We start from the raw sequence: 14,762 nt of genomic DNA, 5'->3' as shown, positions 1-14,762 counted from the left end.
CAATATTTCTCTACCCCAGCTGTGCATTAAAAATACCTAGATAATTTCTCCCCCGCCCCCCCCAAATGCCTATGCATCATCCCACCTCAGGCTAATAGAAACAAATTCTTTCAGGCTACGGCTTTGGCTTCTACATTTTTCAAAGTTCTCCAAGTGATTCTGATACACATGAAAAGCTGAGTAGAACGGCTCTAATATTTATCTTGCCAGAAAAATAAGACCATGTGAAGAGAACCCTCAGCTCAAATCCGGAAAGAAGGCTTGAACAGTAAATCGGAAACCCATATTTTCTGAGTATCAGTGAGACTTGGGATTCTTCGGTTACTCTAAGAAAGAGGCACACCCAGGAATTGTTGAGATCGATTTTATCGATGAAGGATGTAGACTTAAACAGCATGATTTAAAGAAAATGAATAAAGTGGCATTTTATACACTTGGGTTGGTATCTAAAAATCCGTATCTATCATAGGAAAAACAGTTATAGCCATCCATAGGGAGGTTGTTATATTGTCTGCGCGGCAATTGACTTTAAATCCCTTGGTGGGTTTCTCAGGTCTGATCTCTTAGAAATTATGATGATTCCATCTTCTCACTCCGTGCTATATAACATGGTAGCCATGAGCCACATATGGCTACTTAAATTAAAATTAAATAAAATTTAAAATTCAGTTATTTAGTGACACTGACCACATTTCAAATACCAACTGGACACATGTGGTCAGTTACTTAAGATATAAGTTGAAAGTGTCAGGTTAGGGAGGGCTTAGGGAATTGGTGCTGAAGACTACTTACTCTCTTTACCGTCCACTAATGAACACTGCAGGCATCTACAGTAATCATATCTAAAATATAGGCAGACAGATAGACAGACAGGAAAAGGGCATACCATGCCTTATGAAAATTCTATACATTTTTAAAGTAATCATGTCATTTTTAGTCTCTCTTTTGGAGGATGTTATTTATTGTTAAGACATCATTTTTATTAAATACACTGTAGTACAAGAGACTTTCCATGTCAGGTTGAGAGAAGGTGGTCACATGATTTACAAACAAAACTTTTTATTTTTAAACATTGATATTCTGGTGTCACTTTGAAATCAGCCAAGATGCAGTGGGTCTTAGTAAAGCAATGGACCTCAAAACAGATTGCAAAACAGGAACCAGTAATTATTAGCACAGAGACGTCACATTAAAAAGAAAATAAAGCAAATAAAGAGTTCCAAATACCAGGTCACAATTTAAGGGGCAATATATCTTCAGAGAGATATTGAAATGTGTGTGTGTATGTGTGTATATGTGTGTGTGTGTGTGTGTGTGTGTGTGTATGGCCCGGATATATACAAACATCTCTCCATGTACAGAAGCAAATGCAGAGAGTGTCCACATCTCTAGGCAGATTTGTAACTGACAGGTAATGATCAATGAAGGCAGGGAGCAATATTTTACCATAATTTGGTCATTTGTCAAGAGATTACATATTTAAAGTCCACATTTAATTCAAAGACCTTGCATTTAAAACATTTCCAGCAGTTTTATACATTTTTAAAGCAATAGTAAGATATACAAGCTGCAAGATGTAGGCTGTTACATTTCATTTTATGTTCTCCAGTTTTCATTTTCCAGTTCAACCGTGACTATTAGCAGCTTTTATTATGCTTGCTCCAGTATGTTCAACAGTCAGCCAATCTTCACTTGGGATCATTTTTATGAATGCACAGACCAAAGGAATAAAACAAACACAGACCTGGCCTAGAATGCATAGACTGAAAAAATGACATCCTATGTTTTCCCATTTCGTCTCCTGAGACGTATGGTAAGATGGCAAAATAGTTGCTTGGTTGTTGATGTGAAATTCACAGTGTTTTGCCTGCAACACATATACATATACATATATATATTTTTTGCTTTGCTTTGTGTTTGTGATAAATGGAGCAAAATAAATAAATAGATAGATAGATAGATAGATAAATAAATAAATAAATAAATAAATAAATAAATAAATAAGAAGAGAAAGGGGAAGCATCAGAACCTAAAGATATTGAATAACCTTTGACTCGAGAAGCAGTGATTCATTCCAGCCTTGACAACAAGAAAATACCCTTCATGTACTGTCATATTTAACTACAAATACCGCCCACCTCTAATTCTCTAGAATAACATTTGCTATATCAACCTGGGAGTCTCTGCATTCCACAATGACACATCGTAAAGAAACTGCTTTAACTGTTCACTTAGCCATCTGAGGAGTTAAATCACCAGCCATCCCTCTCGTGAAATTTTCGGAAACAGTGATGGAGGGCCAAATCAAAGGTCAAATATTGGAGATAAAAGTCCTCCATTGAAAGGGAAGAGAGAGAGAGAGACAGAGAGAGAGAGAGAGAGAGAGAGAGAGAGAACTGAGGGTGTGTATATGCAGTCATTTATCTAATTAGACACATAATTTAATGCTGTTGGTATTATAGAAGGTCCATTTTGCAAAAGGAAAGGATAGAAAAGATAGCCTACTTCTGACCAGGGGCTCCTTTCCTCATGGTTCTTTGCCAAGGACAGACTTGTGCCTTGTTGCTGCTTGTGCTCCCACCTGGATGTGGGAATCCCTCAGAGTTGCTCACCTCAGTGTGGGGTCTTGGACTTCTCCCCATTGGCCTTTGAAGCACTGGGCTCCCAACATTTCCACTCTCTCTGGAATGTCTGAACTCTGAACACAAGAAACAAAGGGGTCATAGTGGGACCAGATGAGCTAACACAAAGGAGCAAAAAAGATGAGAAAAAATCCATTTTCCTTTCTTGGACCTTTACAGAAGGAGATCTAGCTCAGTTCGCTTTTTCCTTTGCATGGAGCCAGAGAAAGGACTCAGTGTGGTGGGATGGCTTTGAGTCAGTTGGTTTGGGAAGCACATTGTCTTAACCAGGCTTTCCTCCCGTGAAGTACCGCACAGAGTTGAGAAGTGTGGTGTAGTCCTATCCACATGGAGAATGGAAGCACTAACAGCAACACGACGTTAAAGAGTTTTGGTTATATAGCAGATTTTAAGCAAATTATTCATACTGCACCCTACTTATAATTATCTCTATTACTGTGTGCCTATACATTTATACATAAGCACACAAACACACTATGTTTGCGTGCTTGTCTATGTATAAATCAAGTATTTATAACACATATAAATACATAAACATACCACAGGTAGTGCTGATGTAAACACATATGCATAATATGAATTCTGATATAATCCTTTATAGCATAGTTCAAAATATTTTCTAAATAAGCCTGATTATGACATTGGTTCAGTGTATAAGGATTGAGCTGAAGCTGTGAGCATGATTATATACCACTTTATCTCAGCTGCTTGTCATCTCATGTGTTTCATTTTGTTCTTCTAACTTCATATCCTGCTTCATGAATTTGTTAGTGTTCTTTCTTTCCTGGATTGGAGTCTCTGGTGGACTGAATCATGAACTTCAGAGTCAGAACATTTAGACTCAGTCCCAGTGGTGTCAGAAGCTAGCCTGCAGATTTCTAGCATGCCATTGAACTTCCCCGAGTCTTAATTTCCTCACCTATAAAAAAAAATGGGACTCATTTGCTAACATATGTGAAAACCATTTAGAAAACTAGGAAACAATTTATTAATGGGAATGACTGTCAGAGTTTGGGCTAGAGAATTAGGTCTGACACTACTCTTGTTGGGGCTTTTAATGAATGTGATGGCAGGCTACATTTTAGAGTGAGATTGCTCCTTTTCTAAAAGTGAGAAGAGCATGAGAAGAGGGGATTGTGGAGGACCAGTGTGGAACACCTGAAGATATTCTGTGCTTCATTCAGCTACTTTTAAAGCAATCTGGTATTCTTTCAATGCAAGACATTGCTGAAATCAGTACATACTCTTGAGACAACAGAGGGAAAAACAAGAAGCATATAAATAACTACAGAGCTTTGCACTTGCATAGAACCTTTCATTTCAAGACCTTGAGGGACTTGTCAAAAGGTAAGGAGAGGTGTGTATTTGTTTTTGCTTTTTTTTGCTTTTATTCCTCAGAGGAAAACAACACTGGAATGGAATGGGATGCTCCCATCTTCTCATGTGCCTTAAACAAATCCTCGCTCTAAAACTGCACAGCCTTCCTTGAATTTGATCCTTTAGAGCATTGCCTCTTTGCTCTCCATTAAAATAAGACAAATAAGTTGCAGCTTCTCCTCCCAGAGCAGCTGGCCAGTCCCGCAGAATGGCAAACCTGTGCAGGTTTTCAGGTCACCGCTGATGGAATCTAGAAAAGTTTTGTACAAATCTGCCCCTTTTTACTGCTTCACGGAGTGCCACAGTGTTTTAACAGTACCATGGGTCCTTAATAGGATATATACGTGCAGGTATATATCATGGAGATATGGCTTTCATTATATTATTATGTGTATTCTGGTGGGTTTTTTTTTCACTGACAAAGAGAAAAAACAACTCAACTCCACGATCTATAGGCCAGCGCAGAGCTTGAAGAGACTGTAAGGTTTGTCTTGTCCGACCCCCTTCACTTGACTGCAGATGCTAATGGATTTCCTTTTGTTCTCTGTGAATTGACTTTTTTTTTCTTAGAACTGGCTTTTTCAAACCCTATAATGAAAAATAAGGGTGTTCCAGTAATTAAGGGCACAAGCAAAACCTAAACAGAGCAATTGCACCTTCGGAAACAAATATGAAATAAAATGACTTAAGATGAATTAAAATCACTCCCTTTCAATCTGGCTCGTGTTATAAAGATGTCAAGTTAGCAAAATTCCCCTCACAGAGGGTATCAAGTTTTCTTGAGGAACAGAAATATTGTTCTTCCTTGGTGTAACTGATCACCCAAATAACTGTAAATTTCTATTTAAATTTACAACCTCATTTCACAAAACCTGTGATGGTGCCCAGAAGCACACCTCCAAAGCTTGGTCTGGGCATAACCTCCCGTTGGCATGCTGTGCCTAATTTTTTATTTTACTTCTTTAAATGGAGTGAAGGAAACAAAACAGCATACTGACAGTGGAGTACACTTGGAATGAAACCACTCTCCCAACCGGAGCCCCAGCGAGGACTGGCCTGCATACACTGAACACCAATGCATACAACGTGCCCGGAGATGAGGTGTCCTTTCTCTCGGGGACTGACTTAGCCCTTCCCACAGTCCCACAGTCTCACAGTGGGTTCGACGTGCATGAGGACATCCGGGTTTCAGGGTCCGTATTTGTTGAAACCCATCACCACCCTATGGCCCAGAGACATTTATACCCAGCTAATGAGTTCCATTAGCTTCCCCTCATTATGTAAGTTACACCTTTTATGAATCTGCTCTACATGGCAGGGGCACGACGTCTGGAGCAGTAGTTTCTGCATACAAGGTAGTAATCGACGAAGACCATGCACAATTTTGCTTGCACAGTTAAAAGGACAGGCAGGTGGCGGGTAGGGGTTGGAGGGAAGTGCTGTATGAAAAGTTTGATATAAGAGAAGCTTGCCTCCGAATGTAGAGCTCTTCCTATCTTTTCCAAGTCCTTGGCTTTTCTCCCCCACCCTGAAATGAGCTCTGGACAAGAGTCCACCTATTTTCAACAGAACTTGACAAAGGGTCATTTGATAACATTTGGAGAAACAAGCCCGTGCTATTACTGTGACCTACAAAGACAAGGATGTCTGAGTGTGGGAGGCGCCATCTCCTTTCTCACGGAGCCATCTTTTCTCTCTACTACACTCTAGAGTTTCTGCTGATGGGAATGGGTAGTCCATGTCACAGAGTTCAACAGTCTTTTCACTCATCAGAAAGGTCCTCAAAGGAAGGTGCCGAATACATTCCTCCAGCTAACAGCCGCTGGGCTTTTCCTAAGTAGGGACGGATCCCAATGGTTGTCTTTGTTCCTTCCATATTGCGGTTCATAATAAAATCTTCTCTCTCTCTGGTTTCAGTCTCCCATACTTAAAGGGCTTTCCAGATTGAACACAAGTTTTCCTTTTTCACACACGGGCTTAAGCCATCCAAAAACAATAAGAAATGTAATAATAATAAATAAATAGAAGTGAATCCATAGAAACTCTCGATGTCTGTACAGCAGAAATGACAAAGTTTAAGTCAAAATTTGTTTTCCCTTTTTTTCATCCACATCAAAGGCAGGAATACAACAAGGCATTGTTAGTTGTGGTGGGCAAACTGGAGTGTCTGCTGATATAACAAATTAGGTTTGTTAAGGCCTTTGTCTATGCAGAGTTAAGAGTAATGCAGAAGCCAGATCGATTAGAAAAGAAAGGTAGGACTGTGAAGCAGGGAAGACAAAAAAGTCAATACAAAACAAAAACTAGGGAACAAACCAAGGGAGATGGAAAGAGAGAAAGAGATAATGCCAAAAAGAAGTCCATACTGTGTCTACCGATGGAGAAGTACACATTGCTTCCCTCTGAAAGCTTCATAGTGTCTTTGTTGTTAATACTGTCAGAGTAGAGAACAGCAGATTGATGGCATCCAGCAGCAGTGAAAAGACGTTCATCCTCTCAGCCCATCTGAGGAGGTGCTTTGGGAAGGATCGGTCTGGGGGAAAGAGCCCTAGCCTAGAATATCCAGGTAGACCGGAGATGCCTTGGCCAAGTTCTGAAGGAGGGTGTGGATGCCCTTGATGTTCTTCCTCATGTGGGGTTCTCGCTGCCAGCACCCCAGCATCAACTCGTAGACCTCCTGCGGGCATGTTCGAGGTCTCTGCAAGACTCGGCCCTGAGTGATGCATTCTATCACCTGGACAGAGAGCAAAGATAGGATCAGAAGAGAAACAATATAGGGGAAATAATACAGGTGAAATAAATGTCAGTGCAAAGAGAGGGCTGCTTTAAAGAAACCCATTCAATGTTACTTCTTTTCAGAAAGAAGAGAGCAATTATTATAGATTAGTATATTGTGTTTAATTGGATCACATCCATTTTTCAAGCACATCGATCTCACCAAACTGGTGGAGAAATGATTTATCTATATGGAATGATCCCAAACCTCATCCTAGAATTCCAGGTTTACTGGCCTGAGATGGAACCTAGGCCACTTTCATGTCAGGGTGCTGACTGATGAGAGATCCTCAGGCTGTAGAAATGAGTGGTCATTTTGGATAACAAATTTGGGTAAAAGACAGACTTGAGCCTGAAGATGTTAGGTGCCTAACCAAAAAGCTATGCCTCAAATATAGGCATATTTGCAAAAGGATTAGAATAGGGAAACAAATTGCTTGAGTTTTCACTAGAAGTGCGTGGTCTAGTGAAATGTGCAAGAAGGAAAGAACCTTGAAACCTTCCTGGAATAATATGCAAAAGCTAACTGGACTCTCAGGGTGCTGGAATGTCACATCGGCTATTAATTTGCTAGGTGAGCAGCACATAGCGATTCTTCATCACAGAGGATGCCAAGTATGTCAGTAAACACTGTGATTTTCTTATGTTTCCAGAGTGACTATACTTCAGCCATGACCTTCAGCCATACAGCAAGCCATTTGGGAGGTGCTGCACCCAACAAAGCCACATAAGGCCTTGTCCTGTGTCCTAACTTTTGGCCAATGGGTGCCTCTCAGTGTTAGCCCCTTCGGAGGGTCTCACCCAGCCCACTGCGCACCTCGTTGTTGGACAGCTGGTACCAGGGCTGTTTGCCATACGTGAAGATCTCCCACAACACCACCCCCAGGCTCCAGACGTCACTTTCTGTGGTAAACTTCCTGTACATGATGCTCTCTGGAGGCATCCAGCGGATGGGCAGCATCGTGTGGCCACCAACCTGGGGGGAAAGGGGTGAACAAGGAGGCATGAGTCATCTCCACACAACATTCCCACTATGAGAGGAAAAGGTGCTTGAATTTATTGATTTAATTGATTATAAACACATAAGGAAAATAAGATTTATTTATAATCCCAATCACCAGAGTCAGAGAGCAAAGAATGGTCAACAAAATTTTTTCATATTATTTGCAATTGTCTCTCAGAACTAAATAGGGGCAGAGATGATGGTTGGGTGGATATTCATTTGGATAGACACACACATGTATATCCTGGTTTGAGGATGACTCAACCTTCTAATCAACAAGATAACTTTGATGAGGATAACAAGTATGGAGCTCTTCATTCAAAAATGACCCACCAAATGACGCTACTTCCTTAGCAAGGCCAGAGCTTCCTTCCAATTTAAGATGTTAGGACAGTGCACAGTGCTTCCTTAAACAACTTCCCCACAACCCAGCAATAAACAAGGCAGAAATTATTCCCATTTTACAGATGAGGCAACTGAGATTCAGGTTGCTATAGACACAAAGAAGTTAGGTATTTGGACTCCAAGATCAGGACTTTTTCTATGACAAGGTACTGCAACTGAGCTTATTTACAAAAATAAATAAGTAACTATGGTTTTGAAAAGCTCATTTTTAGTAAAAACATAGAGGGTGAGGCATTAGATGGCAAAAGCATTAGCACAGGCAGAGAACATTGTCTGACAAAGGAGACTCATTCATGATTTCCTACTTCCTGGAGAAAAGTGAAGTATTCCATTTTCATATTTGTAGCCCATTAGGGCTGTCTCATTTTAAAACTGTGATAAGATTTCTAGACAGTGGCCCTATGGGTGGTAGGTCCTACTTTTCATGCTGGTAAACCCCAGCACAACCAGCCCAAATGCCATGCCTGACCTGGGGCAGCAAGCAGGCTCACCGACAACTGAATCAGACCTCACTGACAACTCTCAGCCCCTGGGTTCTAAGACTAATGCCACATAGAGTTTCTGCCCAATTATCATTCTCAATATCCATTTCTGACCCATTAAAGGAAGGAAATGGACTAACAGTGCCTGAAAAATGCTGCTCAACTCCAGAGCCCAAGGAGCTGAGAGGGTCAGAGATGTCTAATTTGCTTGGTGATTTCAAATAGTGCTCTTGGCACCAAAGAAAGCACAAATGTGAAAGGAGGAGGGTGTTATTATTGTTTTTTTCTGTGCAATGACTCCAAATACAACAAGTAGGAATTTAACTTGCTGAGTCTGGGTTAGGGTGTTCCCAAATCCTTACTATTCAGCTTTGAATACACCAAAAAGTCCTACACTAAGTAAAGGCTGGTTGCCCTCCTCAACTTTTGATTTTCTCACTTGCTTCTTACCCTTGCAGTGATAGGTAGTCACTGTTCAATGAGCACAGATTTCCCTCATGAAACTGCCTGGACATGTATTACTCACCATCAGGATTGATAGTCAAAACACAACCTGTATGACACAAGCACTGACTGATCAGTAAGGATGCTAGTGGTTAACTAGTTTGAAGGTAGGTTTGCAGAGAAGAAGTAGAGAGATAGAGAACCATTTACGTATATCTCCTAGAACCAGACAGCTGAAAAACACACTCTGGGGTCCATTAATCTAGCAAGATACCAGACTTACCATATTCCTTGTGGATGCCCGGCTGCAATGCAGTGGACAACACTGAATTCATGACATTAGAAACGCTGGGGTACAGGGCACACTCCAATGTGCCATTTCCTAGTTAGGTAACCTTAACTAGCTGCCAAACCTCTCTGTGCCCTGATTTCTCCAAATATAAAATGTGAGTAACAATGAATAACTTCTAGGGTTATCATGAGGTTAATACCTAAGCAGACAATATAAATTTCAATGCACTAAATACTTTCAAGGTGTTTCTTCCTTCTCTGTAATTTTACTGTCTGATTTCCTTAAAATGGGAAGCAGCCATTCTTAAGACATTAAGGAGAGTCAACACATACATCCTCCCATACTCCTCACCCAATGACAAGTGCTTTGGGGCTCTTGGGACTCCAGCACCTACTCTATCAGGTTTTTGGTCCTGTATTGCTAATGGCCAAATAAAAAGCTCCTGTTTCCTTTAAAGGAGAAAAAACAAGGTTTTAAATTTTGATTTACATGTTTTCCCATCTGATCATTTATTTTATGCTTGGACAGATTTTTCATTTTAATTCTTTCAAGAATCCCTTCTGGGATTTCACACATGCTGTTATAAATAATGCTTTCCTTGTACTGATGTCAAACGGGTGAGTGTGGGAGAATCTAATAAAAGTTCAGATAGGGTTCACAAGTTTTCTAAACCCATTTAGAACATTTCTGAACATTTCTTTTGCAGCCCTTTCTCAGCATTTTGGAGCATGTCATACACACACACACACACACACACACACACACACGGAATCACTGTGTTACAAATTACCGTCACAGGATGGCTTTTGGAATCTCACAAAACCACATACTGTGCAGTGACAAACACAATGAGACATTTGTTTTGTATTGTGCTACTTGGCGACTTGCCCTCACACCCTTGCTTAAATATTTGTGACATGGAATACAATCTCAAGTATGACACTGGGAGTCAGAACTGTTGCTTTGACTGCCGGATATGCCTCGGTGCCTGAAGAGACTTTCCAGGGATCCATGTGGGTCAAGCCATGTGGCTTTCCCTAAACTCACCAGATAGAACTGAACAAATGGGAAACCCAGTTAGCTGGGAGTTGATGTGGACTTATAATTTTTATTTTCCTCATCCCCAGAGATTGGGGTTCTAGTTCTATAATTCCTACCACCACTTCACCACCATAATCATCCATCAACACTTATAACCTCACCTTTACAAAGAATTTTACTCAGTTATCTCATTTGAACTCAATAGTTACCATTTGGGGTGGACACTGGCTTGCCTTCGTATTACAAACCATGTCCCCAAAGTTCAAAGAATTAAGTAGCTTACCTAGAGCCAAACACATAATGCCTCCCCCCTGATGCCTCTCATTCTGATGGGTCACTCGTGTTTCCAGCTTCTGCAGTCTCCAACAACTGCCCTGTGTGTTTAGCCAACAAGCTTATTTGTGGCTCCTTAACTAAGCTGACATGACTCAAGTCTGTTGGAAATTTTGATCTTTCCTTTCTAACTACTTCCTGAAGATCTTAAAGGTAAGCTCAGGTTCCAGCATTTCAAGGAACTCTCTGTCCCTGCTATAGCACTGTACCTTTTCTAAGTACCAGGATGCCCAGTGCCCCTTAGTACAGCTCTGGTAACACTGTAGGCCAGGCACTCCATGTTTTTGGTAACAGATCGCGTGCCTCAAGAAAGGTGGATGCTAATCAGTTATGTCTGACAGGGCATTAGGGGTTTGGCTGGTATGCATATCATGTCTTCAAGTGGGTTTCTTGTGAGTACTAGTATTTTGGAAGGAAATCTCCAAGTGTGCTTTCAAAGAGATCAGCATTTGCTACTTTCCTTACATCCTCCAATAAATTCTCTAAACTGTTGATAGAACCAAGTCTTAGATTAAATGGTTGGAAACTGGTTCACCTATTTGACACTTCAAATAAAAACCATTCAATGAAATTTGCAACTTCTTAATAAAATGCAACAAAAAATATGGGGTTTCATATGGAGTATAAAAGCTAATGTGTATGAGAATCCCACTCATCAGTTTGCCATCTGTAGAATAGATGGGAATGGGAATGGGGTTGGGGGTGGTCTATGGCAGACCTGAACTATTCAATCTGGGAATGAAGTCTAAAAGGATTTCATAATGCACAACATGAAGGGAGTATTGTTCTACAGATGATGACGAACATGTCATATCTTAGGAGGCTGGGGACCAAGGACAAAGGCTTAAGAAGAAAGGCTGGAGCCTTTCTATAGGCTCAAGGAAAAGAAAAGGGCTGAATGACCATCATGGCTGCTAATCATTGCAACATGGTGAAACCAGCAAGGCTAACCAGTACAATGTCTGAGGCCCATGGCCAAAAAGAAATCCTATAGTGACTAAAATAAATTAAATTACAGAAAATGAGTTCTGTTTTTAAACATATCAAGAAAAGAACTGTTCATTTAGCTTTTCATGTGATTTCTACGACACCTCACAATTTTGATGGTGATATGTTTTGGTCAAACACAAAAATAACAACTTGTTCTAGTTAAAATACCTGGGCGTTGGCATCTTTTAAATCTACCAGAATGAAAGGAACTTAACACAATAATTTCTGGAGAGAATATTAAAAAGCCCTTGGTAAAACTGTCCTGTGTTAGAAATCAATGATTTTATTATTTTTAAATCAAATTAGACACATCTAATCACTTCAACTGCAATGTCTATTCCTTACCCAAGAAATACTCTTTGGGTGCATGCTTTTTCGTCATTAGGTTATAAGTTGTGAAAAATCTCCCCGTCACTTAACAAACAATATGATTTATATTTTCTATATTGGAAAACTAGGATTTAGTGAAATCAAAGACCTAGCTAAGGAAGTATAGCTATGAATTGATGACCAGCAGTACTGAAGACAGCTCTCTATCCTACCACTATTCATGCTGAGAACCTAGGCTCTTTCTCATTTTTAAAAAATATTATTTTATTGATTTCAGAGAGGAAGGGAGAGGAAGAGAGAGATAGAAACATTGATGAAAGAGCCACATCGATCAGCTGCCTCTTGCATGCTCCCTACTGGGGATTGAACCTGCAACCCTCTTGGTACATGGGATGATGCTCAATCCATTGAGCCACACCAGCCAGGCTCTTTCTCATTTTTTACAAATATACAAAACATCTTTTTTTTTTTTTCTGGTACAAGTTAACAAAGAAGGCACAATTCATTTTCCAGGTGCACTGGGAGATGACAGAGGAGGTGACAAGCTTAGTTCTCCTCTTTCTGTTGGGCTTCACAAAAATTGCATCTACCATGCTCCTTGCTCCCTCAACATCTTCTCTTTTTCTACTACATCCTTTCTTCTCAGAGTTGCCTCCTCCCAGTCCATTCCTACTTCTGTTTCTTTGAATCTCTCTCAAGTCCACTTGTCCAGTTCTATTTCAAATATCAATGTTGCATTTACTAGTAGTCTTATCTGATTCCTTTCTTCTCTCTTCAAATGACCATGAATATCCCCACCATAACTCATTACTCCTTCATGGTGATGCCTAACCTCCTTTCTATGGCAGGCTGGAGCCTTTCTATAGACCCAAAGTAAGTGCCTAGCTGGCTTTGAAACCACTGGTGATATAAAATGAGTAATGCTAATCTGGGACCTTCTAAACTCAACTAGCAAAACCAATGATGCCTGGGAGGCCACTTTCGGCTTGTGGTATTTACTCAGTGACTGAGTGATAACTTGTTGGGAAGCCAAACATTTTACTCCCTTAGAAACATGCAGGCCAAAGGCCAAAACCCATTAAGAGATGATTAGCTGTCAGAGGCTTTTGGCAGCATTAAATATTGAAGCGACTCCTAGACCTCCTCATACACCCTTCACTCGGTTGCTCTCTTTCAGTAGTTTCTCTTCATCTGTTCCTTAACAATTCACGAGAGCTGTGAACTTTAAGAAAGAGCTGGACCTTATTTATTTATTTATTTATTTATTGCGTTGCATCTGTAGTATGAACTTACAAAGAGGAGAGAGAAACAATTTATGCAAAATATTCTCCCTGGAGAAACTGGAACCACTGTGGTCAGACTGTGGGCGCTTTCTGACCACATCCGGGAAGATAAGAATTCTCCAGTTAGAAAGAGTGATGAGGTGCTTTTGTGGTGTGTGGCTACTGAACTGAGGGATACTTCATGGGAAGAAAGTCAGCCCTCTGGCCTTGCCTAGATGTCCTGAATGGACACAGAACAAGTTGAGTCAGGAGGAGTGCTGGTGACATCCTGGGCCACCCTCTCTCGTACAGTGGGAAACGATTATCACTACACCTGAAATTGCTGTTATTTGTAGCCTAGAAAAGCTTTAGTTATCTTTTACCATAGAATCTGATCATTATCAATCATATGGTCATAATGAAAGGGTTTTGACTTAGTAAATTCAAGCCAAGTGTTTTGGGATTAGTTAAAGAGAGGGCATGCTGGACCTTATTATTCACAATATTTCTGCAAATATTTTTTTTCTTCACAATTAAATCTCTATCCTGCCTTAACAGGGCAAATAATTATGTTTGGAAGGGAAAGGTCACAGAGCCATGATCACTATCTCTTGACACGTGGACTCTAGGTGAACAGATGAGGCAAATTCAATACAAATTTTGTACTGAGAATCTTATCTTTGTTCTACTATGAAGTAATAATACAAATAATAAAAATAACAACAATAATAATACCTCATGTTTGTATAACACTTCTTTTGCCTTTTTATAGCATTTCCACATGTATTCATTCTATAATAATTGTACCTGCCTCAAACCATGGTTGTAAAGATTAAATAAGTTGATATTAGAAAATCTCTGTGGTGCTATTATGTGATGCCATTTATAGGACATTCTTGATACGGAAAAACTATGGGAGTAGAAAACCCATGATTGACACGGGATGGGAATTGGTGGTACAGCAAAGGGACTTGCCCTACTAGAGCATGAGGGAACTTTGTGAGATGATGGCGATATGCTAAGTCCTCATTGTTCATTGTGATGATAGTTAAATGACTGTTTGCCAAACTTAGAACTATACACTAAAAAAGGTGAATTTTACTATATGTATCTCATACCTCAATAAATCCGACTTAAAAATGAATAAATAAAGCTCTTAAACTAATGCTTAGTGTCTAATAAATGCAAATTATATTAGCTATTGTTGTTATGCTAAGTATTTGAGTCTGCAATCATTTTATGGGATAAGTCCTCCCATATTCTTCATCCCAGTTTAAGAGGTGAGGAATCTCCAGGCCCAGAGGCAAAGTGACCTACCCAAGGCCACGCAGCTAAGAAGTGCAGAGTCTGCACCAGGGCCCAGCTCTCCAAATGGATGGCACTCTT

General features: G+C 40.2%; 1 protein-coding gene across 1 annotated transcript in view; it reads right to left on the bottom strand.

The window, feature by feature from the left end:
• Window positions 1–943: 943 nt before the first annotated feature.
• NTRK2 (neurotrophic tyrosine kinase, receptor, type 2) overlaps window positions 944–14,762 on the bottom strand; it is a 326,931-nt gene continuing 313,112 nt past the window's right edge. Inside the window, exons 20-21 of the mRNA XM_006759498.2 lie at window positions 7,612–7,770; window positions 944–6,753 (exon numbers count right to left, since the gene is read on the bottom strand). Of these exons, the coding sequence (XP_006759561.1) occupies window positions 6,568–6,753; window positions 7,612–7,770 (345 nt within the window). The 3' untranslated portion in view covers window positions 944–6,567. The remainder of the gene's footprint in view (window positions 6,754–7,611; window positions 7,771–14,762) is intronic.

The sequence above is a fragment of the Myotis davidii genome, unplaced genomic scaffold, assembly GCF_000327345.1.
Source record: "Myotis davidii unplaced genomic scaffold, ASM32734v1 scaffold556, whole genome shotgun sequence".
NCBI classification, from domain to species: Eukaryota; Metazoa; Chordata; class Mammalia; order Chiroptera; family Vespertilionidae; genus Myotis; species Myotis davidii.
The sequence above is the reverse complement of the archived record's forward strand: the minus strand, read 5'-3'. Positions and strand labels throughout refer to the sequence as shown.